This window comes from Danio rerio, chromosome 6 (genome assembly GCF_049306965.1).
Source record: "Danio rerio strain Tuebingen ecotype United States chromosome 6, GRCz12tu, whole genome shotgun sequence".
Classification (NCBI taxonomy): domain Eukaryota; kingdom Metazoa; phylum Chordata; class Actinopteri; order Cypriniformes; family Danionidae; genus Danio; species Danio rerio.
In genome coordinates this window covers 53,742,437-53,765,000 of record NC_133181.1, presented here as the reverse complement: position 1 = coordinate 53,765,000, position 22,564 = coordinate 53,742,437, and the positions used below count along the sequence as shown (strand labels likewise).

General features: G+C 34.0%; 1 protein-coding gene across 50 annotated transcripts in view; it reads left to right on the top strand.

The window, feature by feature from the left end:
* Positions 1-22,564, top strand: part of ptprt (protein tyrosine phosphatase receptor type T) — a 519,289-nt gene that overhangs the window by 410,921 nt on the left and 85,804 nt on the right. For all 50 annotated transcript variants that reach the window (XM_073954669.1, XM_073954668.1, XM_073954667.1 and 47 more), the window contains one exon: positions 15,317-15,504. In XM_073954669.1, the coding sequence (XP_073810770.1) occupies positions 15,317-15,504 (188 nt within the window). The remainder of the gene's footprint in view (positions 1-15,316; positions 15,505-22,564) is intronic.

Sequence of the window (22,564 nt, the reverse complement as noted above, 5' to 3'; positions counted from 1 at the left end):
GATATTGAAAGCGTTCTTTACAGGCAGCTTTTGAAAAGGGATTTCTGATAGATATCTTGGTGGGCTCGGGGCTTAGAGTCGGTCCAAAAGCTCATTTCAAAGGTTTGCTCTAAAAGGCTGAGATGCAGGGGTTTCTAAACACGCACCTCTGATCCAGACAGCTCCTGGTAGGAGTTTGAAAACTCTCGTTTTAAGCTACACTCTGCGACTCCTCCATACACATTCACACTCAACGCCAATAAACCACTGAGAGCGAACGTATTTACAGAGGTTATGAAGGTGGAGACGGCTTGTTTAGTGCAAGGAGAAAGGAGAAAATGATCAGGCGCTGTATTAAAGGAAGTGAGAGAGAGAGCGCAAAGGAAAAAAAAATAAACATCTACTGAATGTATTTCAGTCATTTATAGATTATAGTAGTAAATTTGGACTATGGGGTGTTTTTAACTGGACATTGAATATGCCACAAACATCCTTTAACATTCAGAGTTGGCTTGGAGATGCCAAGAGATGAGATTGTAAAATCTGAGATTGATGAAGAGCAATAGAGAGTAATGTAGGATGAGGGATGAAGTGTAGTGATGGGGTTAATGGAGGACTGAGATGGAGGAATAAATAAATAGACAAGGAAAGAATAACTTCTTGAATGGGACTCTGAGACATTAAAGCAATTGCTAGCCACCTATATCCAAGTGTGTAGTGTTAAAGTTGTTGAATCATACATTTTGTTCGTAGTGCACCAAAGTTCAGGGGTCTCATTTATAAATGGGGTATATGCACAGAACAGGGGAGGAAACTTGCATACACCACTGATGGAAGAATGTGTGTGCAGCTGTAAGTAAACTTAGTTAAACTACTTTAAATCATTATATGAGGCATAATCCTTAGTAAATAAATGAAAAGGAAGGTTTCTTTTTCAATAAATAAATCAGAGCCCAGAATTTTGCAATTGTTTTCTTTTGTATACAGTGATGGAGAAATATTATACATTACAAGGCTCATACAAAGCGTTATATATTGTATATTGCTAAAATTTGCAAATAATCGGCACACAATACAAATTTATAATCTGTGAATTCATTGTCAGTGTAAACCAATGGAATTTTTGAACATAGAAATGTAAATTTACTTACACAATTTACATTTACACAATTATATAATTTATTTATTTGTTTTTGTTTGTTTGTTTGTTTTTGTTTAATTTATATATTTGTTTTTTGTTTTAATATTTATTTGTTTGTTTGTGTTTTGTTAGGTTAGATTTTATATTTCTTTGTTGTTTGTTTGTTTATTTGTTTGATTATATATTTGTTTACTTGTTTGTTCGTTTTTTGTTTGGTTTTATATTTATTTGTTTGTTTGTTTGTTGGATTATATAGTTGTTTGTTTGTTTGTTTGTTTGTTTGTTTGTTTGTTTGTTTGTTTGTTTGTTTGATTATATATGTGTTTGTTTATTTGCTTTTGTTTGATTATGTTTGATATGGTTTGATTATATTTTTTGTTTGTTTTTTGTTTGATTTTATATTTGTTAAGTTTTTTGTTTGATTTATATTTGTTTGTTTGTTTTTTGTTTGGTTTTATATTTGTTTGTTAATTTTTATTTGATTATACATTTGGTTGTTTGTTTGTTTGTTTGTTTGTTTGTTCGTTTGTTTGTTTGTTTTTTGTTTGATTATATATTTGCTTGTCTGTCTGTTTAGCATTATTTTTATTTTTATTTTTTTTCAATATAGTGTAATTTTTTTCATCAAAAGAAAATTGGTTTGTTTTTGTTTTTTTTTGTAAATATAGTGTAGTGTGTATCTTTATTAAATTAGTCTTCTATGTTCGAAAAAAAAATCAAGCTGTATTTCTTTTTGTTATTTTATTTTTTATGTTTGCAATACCATTTTCGACCCAATTGCTTCATCTCTAGCTAAATTATTGGGCATGATCATATCTTGACCTTATTTTTTCCCATCATATGTAATGTTTGAATATCTCACAGCAGAACAAATGGTTTTCAATGACATTTCATGTTGACTTAACTTGAATTGAAGTAAAACATGTAATGTCAGAAAACAAAACAGCTCTGTGAAAGTAATATCCATCACAAATAAATTATCTTTAATACAAAGGTTGAATGGATTCTAGCAAGTCCCTGTAATAAGTAGGGATTGTGTAAAGCACAATTGTTAAAGCGAAATGGAGTGGAACGTAAAGATAGAGAGATAGAGAGAAGATAGCAAGAAATACAGCCACTAGTACAGATAAAAGAATGGGGCATTAAAAGAGGAGGAAGGCCTTTTCACTCTTTTTTTACAGGCGCCATCATTCGCTCCTAGTAGGATGGTCATATTTCTGTTTTGGGGATGCTCCGTGTCGCAGAGATTACGAGGCTAAGAAAGACCAGCAGACCCTAATCATTTATAAACCTGCCTGTTATTCAGGGCTTCCAGTTCATTTACAGGCTATCGATCATGTCGCAGGGTGAAAGCCTGTGTAATCGCATACAGCACCTGCGAGAGCGGACTTATGCCGGCTGTTTTCAAAATCATTTCTTTTTTAATCCACACATGAACATCTTTTGAACAGTTTTTGTACCTGTAATAGAGAACATTGTGTTAGAAAGAGAGGATAATTGGAAAGAGGGAATGTGTGGAATTTATTAGCGCAAGATAAAGAGTGAAAGATTGAGATGTTGTAGAGAAATCTGTAGGATCAATGAAAAAAATAGAGAGAGAGAGAGAGAGAGAGAGAGAGAGAGAGAGAGAGAGAGAGAGAGAGAGAGAGAGAGAGAGAGAAGAGAGAGGGCTCTGTTTCTTAGAGAGACAATAGTTTTCAAGGCTGGAAATGGATAACCCGCTCTGGGACAGGTTTGATTCTGCTGGTTAGCTGAAAGACGCCTGGCGACTCCAGACTAGCTCAGATAATGACATTGAGTATAATGACATTGATCAGAGGTTGCTCTTTCATTGCTCAGACTTAATGGAGAGGCTGCTTTTGTCTTGAAAATAAAAGTATATATATATATATATATATATATATATATATATATATATATATATATATATATATATATATATATATATATATATATATATATATATATATGGTCACACTTTACAATAATGTTCATTAGTTAATGTTAAATAATGCATTTACTAACATGAACAAACAATGAACAATACATTTACTACTGTATTTGTTTATGCTAGTTAACGTTAGTTAATGAAAATACAGTAGTTCTTTGTTCATGTTAACTCAAGCTGCATTAACTAATGTTAACCAGCATGGACATGGATGTTAATAATGCATTAGTAAATGTTTAATTATAATTAATAAATTCTGTACATGTGTTGTTCATGATTAGTTCATGTTAGTAAATGCATTAACTAATGAACCTTATTGTAAAGTGTTACCATATATATATATATATACACACACACACACACATATATACATATATATATATATATATATATATATATATATATATATATATATATATATATATATATATATATATATATATATATGTATATATGTGTGTGTGTGTGTGTATATATATATATATATATATTTATATATATATATATATATATATATATATATATATATATATATATATATATATATATATATATATATATATATATATATATAAAGTGGTGAATGTATGTATAATGCAGCAGTGGTGCAGAACTTGCTGCTGCATTTCTGCTAGGTTCTGTTGGTGAGTATACAGTACAGCAGTTTGATTTATAACACTTGCATAGAAACCTTCCTAACAGTGAATGTTCACCAGTAAAAGTGTGCAGTATTTATTAATGGCATGGTGGCTCAGAGGTTAGCACAAGAAGGTCACTGGTTCGAGTCTGGGTCAGTTGGCATTTCTGTGTGGAGTTTGCATGTTCTTCCTGTGTTCGTGTGGGTTTCCCCTGGGTGCCCCGGTTTCCCCTACTGTTCAAAGACATGTGTTATAGGTGAATTGAATAAACTAAACTGGTTGTATTGTATGAGTGCGTGAATGTGTGAGTGTATGGATGTTTCCTACTGCTGTGTTGTGGCTGGAAGAGTAAAACATACATGGGAATAGTTGGCTGTTTATTTCACTGTGGCGACCTCTGATGAGAGACTAAGTCAAAGGAAACGGATAAATGAATGATTATGGATGATATGATGATTTAAATGGGTTCAATTAAGTCAATATTTTACTGTAGATATGTTTACTTAGAGTTTACTAACAGCTGCACACATTTTTCCATCAAGTTAGTTTTTTGTAGATCACAAATAGTTTGCATGAGAAGTGGCGTAAGTACTTTCTGCCCATTTTATGCAAACACCACATTTATAATTGAGACCTCGGAGCATTACTACATGATTTCTAGGATGTTCTGGATGGGTATTAATGGTCAAGTTTAAAAGCAACATTGCAGGTCTCTATAATATGGCTTGGCTCTTTTTATTATTATTATTATTATTATTATTATTATTATTATTATTATTATTTGTTCATTTTATTGCCCTCCAGGCAAAAGTCATGAACCTAATGGTTTAGAAATAAAGTTACTTTAAAATAAAGAAATAAAGTTTATTTAAAGAAAAATATTGGCTATTTATGCATTATTTATTTGTTTGATTGGTTATTTATTTATTTATTTATTTATTTGTTTGTTTGTTTGTTTGTTTGTTTGTTTGATTATTTATTTATTGATTTATTTGCTTTTTTATTTATTTGTTTTAGTTTTTATCAAATAATAATTGTATTTTTTTGTACATTGTAGTGAGTAACTTTATTAAATTTAAAAAGAAAGTGTGATTTTTTTTTTTGTTTATTTAAAGAAAAAATATAGACAAAGTCCAAATGTTTAGCTCTCCTGTTAAATTTTAATTCCTTAAAAAATATATTGCAAGTATATAATTTGTGATGTTGGTCACACTTTACAATAAGGTTCATTAGTTAATGTTAATTAATGCGTTTACTAACATGAGCTAATAATGAACAATACATTTACTACAGAGATTATTCATGTTAATAAACATTAGTTAATGAAAATACAGTAGTTCATTGTTAGTTCATGTTAACTCATGGTGCATTAACTAATGTTAACAAGCGTGGACTTGAATGTTAATAATGCATTAGTAAATGTTCAATTATGCTTAATAAATTCTGTACATGTGTTGTTCGTGATTAGTTCATGTTAGTAAATGCATTAACTAATGAACCTTATTGTAAAGTGTTACCATGATGTTTAATAAATAGATCATGGAACACAATTTTGAACATAATAGATAATAGAAGATGACTGTAACTTAGGTTATTTATGGAGACTTTATAATCATCTGATTGGTGAATCATAAATTGAATAACACATGATCAGCTGTGATCAATCGTCTTGAAATTAGTTTATTAATAATATTCACTGAACTACTTTATGTAAATTAAGTTAACCAAGCAAGTTATGTTAACTGGGTTATTTCATAAGGTTAATTAAGTCAGTGAACAACAGTGGTTTGTTCTGTACCCAAAACATTATATAATAAAACTGAAAAACTGCTTTATTTCAGCCAAACTAAAAGAAATAAGACTTTCTCCAACTCCCTCTTATTAAGGGAAATACTATGAAAACTGAGAAGAGGAGGGCTAATAATTATAGGTTGAATTATCCTTGAGTTTGTGACGTGTTAACTGGAGATCCAAAATACTTTTGTGAGCAAAGAAAGGGAACATTGATTAATTTAACTTGGGTTGTGTGTGTTGGGGAAAATCTGTTTTCAAATCTGCAACCAAGAATGAAACTGTAGATTTAACTTAACATAGAAATAACAAAGCTCTTATGTTATGTAGTGCAAAGATGCCATTGTAAAGTCTCATTGTATTTTGGTAATAATCATAATAATTAAAACTACTTTTACCCTAACAACACTTTCCTATTTATTCAGATGTATTTTATACCCCATTCATTTAGCTCCATATACCCATAGGTGACCCATTCACACTTGACATTTGGAGGTAATTTACAATTTCATTATTTAGTCCCCTGCGCTTCATTGTGACTTGTCAGGTAATTATTGTTAATGGCAAACACCATAGTAGTTTATGATAATTTAACTCTGCATGCCGATAATTGAGCTTTAATGTTATTTTAGCTGTAATCATCTGAATGCACATAATGCGCAGGCCACAAACAGTTCATGCTCAAATGAAAGAAGCCATTATGGGACAAAACAGGGCTGAAATGAGAAAATTACCTCTATAAGGAGAATAGTTACTTGTCATATGTTTTTGTCTCTCTTTCATTCAGTACATGACATGAACTTTGACTAATATGCTTGATAATATTGTTCATTACACATGTTGCAATATTAAGTTTATATGTAGAGTTTAGCATGATAAATAATGCAGATTAAATGCATGGGTGGACAACAATAAAACCAAAAGAAAACACGGTGTTTACTTGTGTCTCTCAGATTCTTGATTATTTCTTATTTTTAATAGATATGGAGAAACAACAGTTGAAGTTTTTCAAAATAACAGTTTCAAAACAGGCGGCACAGTGGCTCAATGGTTAGTTTTGCCACCTCACAGCAAGCAATTGGCATTTCTGTGTGTAGTTTGCATGGTCTTCCCTTTGCTCATGTGGTTTCCCTCCGGGTGCTCTGGTTTCCCCCACAGTCCAAAAACATGCGCTATGGACTATTTTAATGTGGTGAAGAGGCAATTCAATCATATCTTGATCTTAAAACAACTATCATAACATTATTTATCAATATGTGGCCCTTTTTGGATTCTCAGAGACTATAGAAATTAAAAATGTAAAACTGAAAATACGTTGGGATCATTACTTTTGTTTACATCCCTCAAATTTGTCTATAGGTGAATTGAATAAACTAAATAGGCCATAGTGTATGAGTGTGTGAGTAAAACATTTGCTGGAATAGTTTGTGGTTCATTCCGCTGTGGTGACCACTGATAAATCAGAGACCAAGCTGAAAGAAAAAGAATGAATGAATGAGTTTCAAAGCAACAAATCATTTTGAACAGTATTTCTCTTGTATCTTTTTTTGTTCCTGTGAGGAATACAGAAAGAACATTGTGTTAGAAACAGACAATATGACTGTGCAGATGTAGAATACATTGGAGCAAGATTTCGATCTTGTAGAGTAATGCTAGATATCTAAACTCCAAATATATTTGTGACCTGTATGAAGCACATCTAGTTAACTCTTATCAGAAAAAGGATTGTAATTTAAAATATTATTTTTCCATGCCCTTTCATCAGAGATACAAAGTATAGCATTGTATATATACAGTTGAAGTCAGAATTTTAGCCCCCCTGTTTATTTTTTCCCTATTTTTGTTTAAAGGAGAGAAGATTTTTTTTTCAACACATTTCTAAAAACAATAGTTTTAATACTTCATCTCTAATAACTGATTTATTTTTTCTTTGCCATGATGACAGTAAATAATATTTTGCTAGATAATTTCAAGACACTTCTATACAGCTTAAAGGGACATTTAAAGGCTTAACTAGGTTAATTAGGTTAACTAGGCAGGTTAGGGTAATTAGGCAAGTTATTGTATAATGATGGTTTGTTCTGTAGACTATCAAAAAATATATATAGCTGAAGGGGGCTAATAAAATTGACCCTGAAATGTTTTTTAAAAAATTAAAAACTGCTTTTTTTCTAGCCGAAACAAAACAAATTTCTCCAGAAGAAAAAATACTATCAGACATACTGTGAAAATTTGGGAAATATTTAAAAAAGAAAAAATTTAAAGGGGAGATATTGGTGGGGGTGGGGGGGGGGGGGGGGTGGGTGGTGGGTATTACTTCTGACTTCAACTGTATAATTATCTTTAAACTCTCGGTCAAGTCATGCGTAGTCGCATTAAAGTATGTAATGTCCAATAAAAAGCATTTAAATCGTTAAACTGCTTTAAAAATCTGCAACAAATGCATCTCTCTCTCTTTCTCTCTCTCTCTCTGTCCTATGAAAATTAAATAAAGAAATAAAAATAAAACACATTTTTTATATTATACTAAAATACAGTCAAATAGCAGACGACTCGCACATCTGCATCATGAATGCACGCGAAATACACATGAACTCAAAAAAACAAACTTTTTTCAATTTTTTTCATATCCTACATATGGAAGAGAAAATAGCATGGAGAATTTTTCAGGGAGTCCTGAAGAAATTCTCGTTTTGATTGATGGATAAAATTAACAAAAAACACTCCTTGAAAATAATAAAACTCTTCTTTCACAACCTAAAAAAAATAGAGATTTGGGAGGAAAATAAGGTTGTGAGTAGAGGGAGATCATTCTTTATGATCGCAAGCTCCTCTATGTAACTAATCTCACTGTCGTCTATTTCTACTGTTATAGTGGGGGGAAGCTGCCATAAATATTTAGTTGGAATCTAGCGTTATGTTTAAACTAAATTCAGTGGCGCAACACAAAAATATTTAGTAATGCGTACATTGTAACTAGGGTGTCCTGAGTAATACAAGAGACACAGGAGGTAACAGGAAACAGAAACTGTCACTAACTTTTAGATCTGAGGTAAATAAATACACTGATTGTATAACCGTCTGGTTGGCAAAGAGGCCAGACACAGAGTGAAGTGAGAGTGCACTATTTATGGAGCTGTGGTGATGAGCAGTGCTCAGGGTTATAGAGTGGAGGGGGAGCCTGGTTTGTCTGTGACAATAATCAAAATTTGGTACTAAATGGAACTAATGGTTAATTTTTTCAGTCATTTTCCTTAGGCTTAACCCCGTTTTGCCCCGTAGACTTCCATTCATACGCACGCAAATGCATCAGACTGGAAATGCAAGGTCATACGACAAGTTTCGCAGTTCGCTGCATTGACTTGCTGCAACTCTGACCTGCGAAATGGTATCACTTGACTGCGTGAGACCATTCGAGGATAAAACATGACCTCTCTGGACAGAAATTTTAAATGTGGACCAATCGCTCTCTTTATTAATGTCTAATCATCTTGTTTAATCCCGCCCCTTTCGCAGCACTGTACGACAGAATTTCTCAATCTCAAACTCTAGTGTGAACGCACCTTTAGTCCCTTTGTTCATCAGGGTTCGCCACAGCGGAATGAACCACCAAAATATTTTTTACACAGCCCTTCCAGCTGCAACCCAGAACTGGGAAACACCCATACGCATTCATTTACCCACATGAACACTATGGACAATTTTGTTTATTTAATTTACCTATAGAGCATGTCTTTGGAGTGTGGGGTAAAACCGGATCAACCAGAGGAAACTCACTCAAACACGAGGAAAACATGCAAACTCCACACAGAAACACCAACTGGCCCAGCTGGGACTTGAGCAACCTTTTTGTTGTGAGGCGACTATGCTAACCTCTGAGCCAGCGTATCTCCACTAATGGTTCGGTATACCTTATCTATGAAATATCCGCTCATCAACTGTTTTAACTGTTTGAGTTGATCATTCTGCATATTTGAAACTGCATAATCTAAAAGTTTGATCTACATATCCAACTTGTCTCATGCATGAGGTCACCTACAGTGTGCAGTTGACCTTTTGTTTTAGAGCAGGACTTCTTTGATTTTTCTCTGGGCTGAATGTGGCAGACGAGTCGTTTTAACAACATAATACACCCACTGGGCCGCCACTTTGGGATTCACTCCATGCTGCTGAGACAAAAACACATGAATTATTAATTAAGAAAAAATTGATAGCGATAGAGTGAAGGAGAAAGGCGTAGGGAGGGGCAGTAAATGGAGAGACCTTTGAGTCTCTAGTGTGCACTTCTTTATCGCACACTCTTTCTCGATTTAGTGTTTGTATGTTGCTGTCAAAGTCATAAACATTTTTCCAGCTGGAATTTACATAGAACAATATAAATAGCATGAACTGGAATAATCTAATAGTATGGCTTCATCCTCTATAGAGTGTTCTGGAAGTACATTTTTTAAGATATATGCTTTGCCAGTGTTTGACGATCATCCATTATCCATCTGTCCATCCATCCATCCATCTGTCTATCCATCTATCTATCCATCCATCTATCGGTTTGTCCATCCTTCTGTCCAAGAAAAAATTTTGATCCATCCATCCATCCATCCATAAAATGCATCAATCACTCCATCAATCCATCCATCTATCCATCCATAAATACCACTTAATGTATATGTCTTTCTATACATCCATCTGTACATCCATCCAACCATCTGTCAATCCGTACCTCTGTTCATTCATACGAGAAAAAATGTTTTTGCCAAATGTTTGGAGATTTTACCGCATCCATCCATCCATCCATCCATCCATCCATCCATCCATCCATCCATCCATCCATCCATCCATCCATCCATCCATCCATCCATCCATCCATCCAACCAATTAATATATCTGTTTATACATACATCCATCCCTCCATCCATCCATCCATGCCTCTGTTCATTCACCCAATAAATGTATCCATCCATCTATCCATCCACCCATCCATCCAACCAATTAATATATCTGTTTATACATCCATCCACCCCTCTATCAATCCATCCATCCATTCATCCCTCTGTTCATCCACCCAATAAATGTATCCATCCGTCCATCCATCCATCCATCCATCCATCCATCCATCCATCCATCCATCCATCCATCCATCCATCCATCTATTCATCCAATGTATATATCTATCTATACAGCCATCCATCCCATCATCCACACAAATTAATGTATCCATCATCTATCCATCCATCCATTCATCCATCTGTCTAGTCATTCAATTTCTATATCCATCCATCCATCCCTCCATCTATCCATAAAATTAATATATCTATTTATACATTCATCCATTCATCCATTTCTTATGTCATTTCATTTATCCAATTTATATATCTATCTATACAGCCATCCATCCATCTGTTCATCCATTCAATTAATGGATCAATCCATCCATCCATCTATCCATCCATCCATCTGTTTATCTAACCAATTAATGTATCCATCCATCTATTCATCCAATTTATATATCTATCTATACAGCCATCCATCCATCTGTTCATCCATTCAATTAATGGATCAATCCATCCATCCATCTATCCATCCATCCATCTGTTTATCTAACCAATTAATGTATCCATCCATCTATTCATCCAATTTATATATCTATCTATACAGCCATCCATCCATCTGTTCATCCATCCAATTAATGGATCCATCCATCCATCCATCCATCTGTTTATCCATCCATCTATACATCCAATTTATATATCTATCTATACATCTATCCATCCATCTGTTCTTCCACCCAATTAATGTATCCATCCATCCAATATGTGAAAATCAGCTATCCACATAATATTTATCCATCCATTTATCTACAATTCATGTACTGTATCTACCCACCCTATCAGGTTGCCATCCATTCATTCATCTACTGTATTATCCCATCTATTGTTCATGTAATATATCTATTCATCCATCCATCAGTCCATATATGTGCACTATTTTCATGAAAGTGTTGCTTCATTATTGGTCACTGAACAGTATATCAATCAGATCCAAGTGATGTCTGAGTACTGGTCTTGAAGCTGTTCAGTTTCATTGAGCAGTCTCAGCATCTATCGCTTCTCTACTCTCTCCATCATTTAAAAAGAACCACCTGAGGCTACAAAGCTGGCATAATTGTTTTCTTCATAATACATCGTCTCCGCTAATACTTTCAACTTTTTTCCCTTCTGGCGCTTAGAAATGCTACATCGATAAAGCGTCATGCAAAATTACTCATGTTCCGCTGCATCTGAGTGTAGATGTTTGGGGTGGATTATAAATTTTTTAGCCCCAGAATTACTTTAAGTGTATAATGAATTTCCAAGCCGATTAAGATGCAAATAGCCACATTAATAATTTGTCGAGTAATATCGCATTTCTCTATTCATCTAAATGATGTTTTCCGGTTAAGAGGGGCCGTATGAAAGAATTCTCCGTCATTCGCTTCCCCCATTCCTCTAGTTAATGAACTCATTAACATCAATAAACTACTTCTCGGTCCTATTCTAATGCAAGGACAGACTGTGTGTGTGTCTAAGTGTACTGTGACGCATAAGTGTCCTTGCTGAAGTCTGAATGTGTGTTGGGTCTTAGCTGAGCTTTCAGAGGGTTTGGTCTTGATTGAGAGGTATTAGTCACAGTAAACAAAGCTGTGCTTTTTTGAGAGCGACATGATATCCTAGACTGCAAATATTTGCTTTTCTTGTTTTCTTTGTCATTTCTGAGCAGTCCTGCAGATTATGTAGTAGCTGTGTGGTGTGATTGGGAAGGATAATTAAACACTCCATAACAACAACAATTGTTTTTGTGTATTTTAGTCAAAGTTTGTTGGCTCGGGAGAAAGTTATTATCCCTGGATTTGCCATTAATAGGTACATTTTTTTAGAAAAACAAACTTACTACTGATTTTAACGTGTTTTTAAATATGCAAATAGGAGTATCATTTAGAAATATCATTATATTAATAATATTATCACTTATGATTTAGAGCAGGGGTGCCTAAACGTTTTCTTATAAAGCAGGCCCATAACCAGGGTGACAAAGGTCAAGAATTTGTCCCATACATGAGCTTATTTGTCGTGTGATTTCAGCTAATCTGTATTGACCAATGCTAATAAATATTTTTCATGATTAGTCTTACATTTAGCTGTGCAAGAAAACACACAATCGGATGTAAGTGTCGTCATCTTTTGCTACTGACAAACTGTATTGTTTTTAAATAGAGAAAACATTTTACTTGTTAACTGTTTATCTGAATCCTGGACCATTTTCTTAAAACAAAAATACTAATTTGGTTATCCATATGTTACCCTTGAATATTCAAATTGACTTTTTAGGAGAGGGTAGAACAATAGTGAAGCGCTACATTATATTATTATTATTATTATCATTATTATTATTATTATTATTATTATTATTATTATTATTATTATTATCATTATCATTATTATTAATGTTTTCAGTTTTAATTATTCAAAGGGCCAAATTTGAGTGTGCTGGTCAGTTTGTTGTTTGAATATTCAATTACATTAGGCTACAATTTTTAATTTAAAACTTCAACAGATTCTTTTTTTTTTTTAATTATGATGTAATCAATTTGTATTTTAAAAATAAGTATTCATTCATAATTCTTTATTCTAAATCTTTAGGAAATATTTTGGTTCATCAAAACATGTGGTCATGATGACCACCCAACAAGCTAATCTAGTTTAAAGTAGTGCTTAAAATGTGACTAAATGCAGTACTTTACTAATAATTATTAATTAATTAAATAGAAAATGAGGCAAATAGCTCCAAAAAGATCCACTTTTTGAGAAAAAAAGAATCACTCCTTTCACCAGGCTGTCTGCCAGCCAAACTGGGCTAAAATGTAAATATAGTTGCCATGGGTAATTTCCTAATTGACTTTATAATATTTAAAAATAACTAGAAAACATTGTTTTATGTTAACTAATATAGTATAATTTTTTATATTTTACAATGAACTTATTACAGTAAAAACAATCTCATTTATAACAGAATAGAGGTACACTAGTTTTTGACTTGATTTATCACCAATGTCTTCTGCATAGTCCTTTATCCATTGAGTGACATTTTTTTACTGTACGTTTAAAAAACAAAAGGATTTATTTACAACATTTAATTGAAACATATTATTTAAGTTTGCTTTTTTGTAGCTCAACAATAAAACAAACAAAAAAAATGTTGCATCAAAATAGAAATGATGTTCTCTTTTAAAGGCATTTGCAGCTTCCCTCTCCATCCTGACCCAGCTCTTCTCAGATGGGATCGTGGGCCAAATCAAACCCAGCAGGCCCGCAACATCATTAAACGTTAATATCAAGTTAGATTTATGTCAGGTGACCAAAATTCAAGATCTAGCCAGCGTCTAAGGACAATGTTATTTTGATGTCCAATAATGACACCAAATTAAATTTGGTTGATTTTAGGTTGTGTAGGAAAGTGTCCAAAAACTAATGTCTGATAGATGTCTGATAGATGTCAGATAGCTAACGTTCACACAGCGTCAAGATGTAACATGATTAGACATTGATATTTGGTTGATTTTAGGTTGGACGTTGGACATTGACATCAGCCTGACGTTGGGTTATGACGTCAGCCCAATTTTCATTTCCAATCAAAATCCAACGTCCTCACGAAGTTGGGGTACGTTGGCGTACAACGTCAATATGACAACAAGTTGACGTCCTATGCCTGCAGGGAACGTTACAATGGGCTAACTTTGACTTGTGGGCCTTTCTTTGGCCATCACTGATTTACTTACTTACTTACTTACTCCCAGGGGCATTTATATCAAAGTTTATATTTGGCCGCACCATATTAGTGTTTCGTAACATCTAGTTTTGATGAGGTGGGTTGTTAGCCAAACGCTCAACCCCCAACATGGAAGACCAGGGCATACACACATACACTACAGACAATTTAGCTTACAGCACATGTCTTTGGACTTTGGGGAAAACCAGAGCACCCGGATAAAATCCACATGAAAAATTGGGAGACCATGCAAACTCCACACAGAAATGCAAACTGACCCAGCCGGGGCTCGAACGTTCTTGCTGTGAGGTGACAGCGCCACCCATTGCACCACTGTGTCATCACTCATTTAGAGTAACAAAAAGGAAAATTGGTCTGTATAAAAAAAAGATTACATGCTTTCAAACCTTAAATGCAACATATTTGAATTGCTCTATTTTCTCATTTCATATATATGTATATTTACACATGTTTATTTATTTAGTGTACTAGACAAGTGCAATCTGAGTTCATCATTAAAATATGAATAGAAATACTCACAGTGGGAAAAAAATAAAAGAATCCAATTTAATTTTTAGATGGTCTGAAATAGATATGCTCTGTTCATTGTAGCAGCTCATATTGTAGCTCATGTTATAAATTATTGATTAAAAGAGCACAATCTTCTAGTGTTTCCATTTTTTGCCAGAGGCGTTTACGTTGATAGATTGTAACATACGTGGGAGATGCTAAATCCAACAAGTTGTATAAATGAATTATGTCTTTTCTGGATACGTATAAATGAAACATTCTGCTCTGTGGAACTTAACACTACTGAACAATGGGCTAGTTTACAGATCTCAAAATAATCAGGGCTGATAGAGTTTCTTTCCATTACTTTTTGGCTATAAATAGAGAGAACCGCAACCCAGGGTTTTGGTGTCTCGCTCATGGCTCAAGGATCAAACCAGTGGCCTTCCAGTTGGCGCTTGGACATTGTGATTGGGCACTCAAGGATTGTGAATTGTTCCTCCACAGATGGCAGTCACAGTGAGATGTCCCAGCCCTCCATGACCATCCAGACATACCCATATGGAGGCTGTGAGTCGGTGGAGATGTCCTACCAGGCCGGCCAGTTTCAACCGGCCATCAGAGTGGCAGATTTGCTTCAGCACATCACCCAGATGAAGTGTGGCCAGGGTTACGGCTTTAAAGAGGAGTATGAGGTAAGAACCAACTTGAGCCATATTGAGCTTCAGTGATTGATGTCAAGAACCTTTCAAAAGGCTTTTTCTTCTTTCCTGAAGACAAAGGCAGATTTCAGCTGTGCCGTCTGTGCAAATGTAAAAGAGTTTTCCATTAAAAATGCACTTTTGTAGTTTTTAGGTACCAATCAAAACACATTAGGTTCTAATATGCACCTTCAAGGAACCAATATTGGCCCTCAGCATCAGAGGTACTCTAGTTTAGAGGCCAATCAGGAGACATTTAACGCACATAAAATGTGAAGAACCACAGATTTTACTTCTAAGACTTTTTTCATTGATAACTTCAGCAGTTTTTTTTATGTTAAATGTTTAAACGTAGTTTGTTACAAAGTCTGGCATGTCCTTGTTCTCTTTAAAACAATACTGAACGCTCTGTGTGGTTTTGTTTAGTTTTTCTTTTTTTTGCTTGTTTGTTTGTTTAAGTTTGTCAAGCTTACTGACCTTTTTGAGTTTAGCAATGTGTTGAAAAAAATATTGTCTTCGATAAACAGAAATTGGGAGGAAAAAATAGGGGGTTAATAATTCAAGGGGGCTAGTTCGGCTTAGTCCCTTTATTAATCTAGTGTCGCCACAGCGGAATGAACCGCCAACTTATCCAGCACGTTTTACGCAGCGGACACCCTTCCAGCCACAACCCATCTCTGGGAAACATCCATAAACACTCATTCACACTAATACACTATAAACAATTTAGCCAACCCAATTCACCTGTACCGCGTGTCTTTGGAGTGTGGGGAAACTCGGAGTACCTGGAGGAAACCCACATGAACGCAGGGAGAACACGCAAACTTCACATAGAAAGGCCAACCGACCCAGCCGAGGCTTGAACCAGCGACCTTCTTGCTGTGAGGTGACAGCACTACCTACTGCGCCACTGCATCACCAATATATATTCAAAAGGGGTTAATAATTCTGACTTCGACTATATATATATATATATATATATATATATATATATATATATATATATATATATATATATATATATATATATATATATATATATATATATATATATATATATATATATATATATATATATATATATATATATATATATATAGTTAAAGTCAAAATTATTAACCCCTTTTGAATTTTTTCTCCTTTTTAAAATATTTCCAAAAATGATTTTCCAAATGATGTGGGAACACATACCTGCCAACTTCAGTCGCAAACTGAAGATTGGGGTCCCTGGTCAGTACTACCAAGGTCGGCAATCCGGCGACTGTACTAACAAGGCATAGTTAAACAGAGCAAGGACATTTTCACAGTATGTCTGGCAATGTTTTCTCTTCTGCAGAAAGTCTTATTTGTTTTATTTTGGCTAGAATAAAAGCAGTTTTAAATTTTTTTAAACCATTTTGGGGTCAAAATTATTCTCCCCTTCAGCCTATATTTTTGTTTAATTGTTTACATAACAAACCATCATTATACCATAACTTGCCTAATCCCCCTAACCTGCCTAGTTACCCTATTTAACCTGGTTAAGCCTTTAAATGTCACTTTAAGCTGTATAGAAGTGTCTTGAAAAATATCTATTCAAATATTACTTACTGTCATCATGACAAAGATAAAATAAATCAGTTATTAGAAATGAGTTATTAAAACTATTATGTTTAGAAATGTGTTGAAAAAATATTAACTTCGTTTAACAGAAACTGGGGGAAAAAATAAACGGGGCTAATAATTCTGACTTAAACTATATATATATATATATATAAATATATATACATACATACATATATATATATATATATATATATATATATATATATATATATATATATATATATATAGATAGATAGATAGATAGATAGATAGATAGATAGATAGATAGATAGATAGATAGATAGATAGATAGATAGATAGATAGATAGATAGATAGATATAGTTTTATGAAATTGTATGTATGTATGTATGTATGTATGTATGTATGTATGTATGTATGTATGTATGTATGTATGTATGTATGTATGTATATAGTTTTATGAAATTATCTTGTAAATTTCTTTTATCTCGAAACCTCACTCTGTGCTTTAGCTCACAAATATGATTTGCTCACTTTTTTAATAGACTGAATTTGAAAGCGGTTTGTTAGATCAAGCCTCTCTACAGTAATTAGGACAGGCGTGCAGCTATGAAATTTGTTTTTGCCTCTTTATGCGCAGTAAGCCTGAAATATATTATTGTGAAAAGAATTTTATTAAGGGGGTTATTAAAATGTCAAACTTTGTCTTTCCTTTTTTTTTTTTTTTTGGAAAATCAGTCCATAATGAGTTCTTTTGTTAGTTTCCTGTGTCTTTTGTAATAGTTGTATTTCTTAAATATATTTGAAAAGCTAATTGAAGTGCCTCTGCGCTTATTAAAAGAAGCGGGTCTGTGTATCTTGATGACATGCTGGCATTTTATTCAGAAAAGGTCACGTGAGATAGGAAGTGCTTCTTGAGAAATCTGCCCACACAGTGGTCCACAAAAGATCAACCCCGTGACAATAAAACCAATTATCTTTCACTGTCTAAACATTTATGGTAAGAATATGCAAAGACCTTTGTGTCAATAGCATTTTCCACTACCGTTTGTAGAAAGGAGTTTGAAGGCTCTATCTCTGCAGGCTCTACACATGATCTGCTCACTTCCATAATGCAAATACACAATTCCTTTGCTTATTGAAGGTCACCAGCAGAGAAGATGCATATGGACAATTGTCTCCTTGTCATTTGAAAAGAATGACATGTTTGCGTGTGTGTGTTTATGTGTGTGATTGTTATTTTTCGTCATTATAAGTTATGGGTATTTCAACACTGCGACATGGTGGCTCAGTGGATACCACTGTTGCCTCACAGCAAGAAAGTCACTGGTTCGAGCCCTGGCTGGGCCAGTTGGCATTTCTGTGTGGAGTTCACATGTTCCCCCCGTTGCATGTCGTCAGGGTGCTCATGCTTCCCCTAGAGTCCAAAGATGATGAGCTGTTTCTGTGCAATGTTTGTATGTTTACAACCACCTCTGAAGATAGTGGGGGTCGAGAATCACTGGCACTGTAGTATACACTAGTTGTTTGTTTGTTTGTTTTTGTTTTTTTTGTGACCAGCAAACCAAAGAGATGTAAGACAGATAAGAAATGACATGGTTTTGCTTGCAAATCAGTGATGTCCAATTCTAAATGTTTCTTCTTCTAAAATTCATATTCACAAGTCCGTTATGGAATCTGTTCTGTACTAAGTTATTTTAAGTGTATTCTTTGCTCACTGATATACTGTAGAATTACTCTGAGGTTGGATATCAAAATAATAAAAACATTATTCAGCAGAAAACTTCATTTGAGTATGAGCATGAATCATATTTTGCGCATTATTGTGTGTTCAGACGTAGTTTTGATGGATGGCTCTGGCAGCGAGAGATATGAGTGAATTAAAGAGGGAGGGATGCTCTCCGTGTCCAAATTTTCAATCACCTGGATTGAGAGCATCTTTAAAAGGGCAAAGACTTGCATTTTTTAAAGAAGAGACTCTCATTTATAAAGAATGACTTACATTTATGTCTGTAATACATCTGATTTACTGTTCTGAGACGACGATCTCAGCATTCAGCGACGAACGGCGGTATTTCTCGTGAGGGTTATTTTAAATTAAGTGTGCTCTTGTTTGCTTGGGGTTATTTCTGCTAGTCGGAAGGAATTATTTTGTGACTTATTTAAGTGAAAGTTGTTTTTGCATTTAAATTTGCTAGTTGGCAAGAGGCGACAGTAAAATTACTCAAGTTTGGCTGGACTCTCTGTTCAGCCTCACGCTTTGTCAGCCCATGGTTCTCAGCACATGATCTACTAAGGTTGCTCTGATTTCATTTGAAAGTTTTTTTTTTCTTGTTTATTTTTAATTATTATTTTTTTTTAAATAAACTTTTATTTAGAAAATAGGAAATGTACAATGTAAATCAGGAAGTAATCTGTAAGGGACTAGAATACAAGTACATACAATTACAAAGTGATAAGAACAATAAGTAACAATTAAGAAAAAGAAAGAGGAAAAAAGATAACAAAATAAAGAAAGGGGAGGTACAAAATTAAATAAACACAAAAAGCATCGAAGACTAACTTACTGGAAGAATGATATTTTCATAAGATTCTATTAACTTTTTAAAACTTTGTTTGTAGTTCGATAAACGTATAGCTTTAAGCAAGGAACCAATTACATCTAAAAATGGGCGAATGAGGAAGAGGATTCAATAAATTTTTGTTTGTTGTTAAAGGATTTTGCATATAATAAGAAAATGTTATATATTCTTAATATTATTTTTGGGACTAGAATAATAACTTTAAACTTTTTATTTAAAAGGGTAATCTTTAACTATTTATCATAATGGTTTAATAATTTTACTTACAGTAACATTTGTTTAAAAGTTCTCCATGTATTTACAGCTGAGGAGACTGACTTGGACAATAGATTTACTTTATTCCAGCTTTTAAAACTTTTAAAACGTTTGTTAATTTTTTTTTTTTATTTTAAACAAAGTTTATGTTGGAAAAAAAAGTGTATGGATGCAAGTAGATCGTGCTTGTTTTTACACACTATTTAAAATATTGAGCTAATAAATAAAATCAAAAATATTTTTGTATTTTTTATTATTAATGTATCATTGTTTTTCCAGAGATGGGTTGTGGCTGGAAGGGCATCCGCTGCGTAAAAACTTGCTGGATAAGATGGTGGTTCATTCCGCTGTGGCGACCCCAGATTAATAAAGGGATTAAGCCGACAAGAAAATGAATGAATGAATGTATTATTGTATTACAAAATGTATTACATTGTTTAAAAAAAAATGTTGATAGGGCAAATCAAAATCTTTTCCATCTAGGCCATTTTAAAAAAATCCTTTATAGCTCTAAAATTTCATTCATAATGGTCTTAATGTCTTAAAGTCTTAAATTTAACTCTGTGAAACGTGCAGAAACCCTGTAATGGTAAATGTTTGAATAAACCATGTAAACACTGTTTTTCTAAATCTAAAGCTCTTTGCTCTTATACAATTCAATACAATTTTTACAGTAAGGGTAATCTGCTGTGAGGAGTAACAGGTACACTAAACACTAATGACATGAAAAAACTGAAAATAATTATTAGGCTAAACATTGTTGATTAAAGCATAAAAAACATAAACATACTGTATATAAAAATGTTTTTAAAAAAAAGTACTTTAGAATAAAAAACACAATTGTGTGTGATGGTAATCTTGGGGGTAAGACACGTCCATTGCCTGGAAAAGCATCATGTGGGCATAGTGTTGGTCATCATGCACTTCACAGTGCTTGGCTCAGAAAAATTCATTTTTTTTTACTTAAGATTTATAACATTTGAATATGCAGTATGGACAAAACATGTGGATGGGAGTTTTGCCAAAAAGTCTAAGTCAAATCTGCACATTGTGTTTTACCATGTGAAATAGTTTAAGGTAATGACAACAGACTGCACAATAAGCTAAATGATGACAGGCAACTGAGAACTTAGTTAAGCCAATGGGCTTTAGTGTTCAAGCAAATTTCGAAAAACTGTAAAGCTTGTGTGTATTGGACGTTTAATGAGTAAGTGGGTTAAGCAGATCACTTAGAAAGACCTCGTTTACAATTGGAAAAGGCCTAGCTTAGCTCATCTGTGTAGGTGGCTTTAGGCTAAAGTGTAGAGGTAAACATGAGTTGTATTGCTGGCAGCCTGTGCCTGTCATAGCCAGTCTGATAGCACCAGAGCTTGTGCCTCCGTGTTTAAAGGGTCATTCATCAAGGCAGACGCTTTTATAAGGCCTTTTTGTTATCGCCTCTCTCTTCTAACCTGATTTGCCTCACAAGTTCCTCTCAGGCTTCTGCAAATGAAGTTGGCAGCTTTTTGCATCAGCTCGTCTCTCTCCTTGCTGCCGAAAATAAGTCATTTTTCCTAATATGCAGCGAAGGAGGAGAAAGTCAATACGTTTACACTGAGTTGAATGGAGTGTTTGCTTACTGGCTTGTGACTGGCTGATATGAGCAAGAGCACATTAGGGCCAAATACTGCGTTTCCCATAATGCATGTTTCATTGAGAATTCAGAGCTTTTTTTTTACTACAAATGAGATTTTAATGTTACTTAAAGTACTCGTTCATTTAACTTTGCCTATAGGCCTGCCGAATAGATTGTGAGCTAATTTATGAATTCCAATTACATGCCAGGTACAGTAATGGTCATAAAATGTTTCAAATCTGAACTTTGACTAGTTTGATTTAAATGTACATATTGATGTAATGTTTATATGTCCTATAAATTAAAATCTAAATGTAATATTTTTGATTAATTGATCATATAGTTATACTCAGTGCTTAATTTGTGAAAAGTCCTGGAACAGATCGGGGCAATGAATCTGGCATGCTACCCGAGGATGTAGGGGTGGGGGGGTGATAGCAGAGCCTTGGATAGCGGAGGTGTGTCACAGACGTAAGTTTAAAGCCGGGGCGGGGGTTGGTTGTTGTGGTCGAAAGTGAAGAGGGACGGGGAGCCGCAGAACAAAGTGAAAATGAATAGCGGATGGGGAGGACGTGGCACCTAGCCCCACCCCTAAACCCGACCATCATTGGGGGATGAGCAAATCGTACTAAAATGTACGAATTAGATCGTACGAATTTGTACGAATTAGCCACTAAATGAAAAAGGTACGAATTGCCATGAGATTGTGTTGCCATATCAGATTTCAGGTTTCAGATCTGGATTTGGCTTGTTCCGTCTAGGGCTGTCACCGTGGTGGTCAGTTGCCATGGCGGTTGTCCATTGCCACCGGCGGTAGTACGTGACGCACTTTAAAACACAAATTACCATTATGTTGTGAAGTATTACATTTCTGTTAGAATATAACACTAGGTGCGATTCAGCAAGTTCAAGTTCAACCATGAATCTTGTTGGTAAATGAAATCTTACATCTGGCTCACCCTGACCTGACGCAGGGACCAAATGGTAAAATATCTAAATTTATTTTCTGAAAATAGTAGGAATGGCGGCAGTCTTATT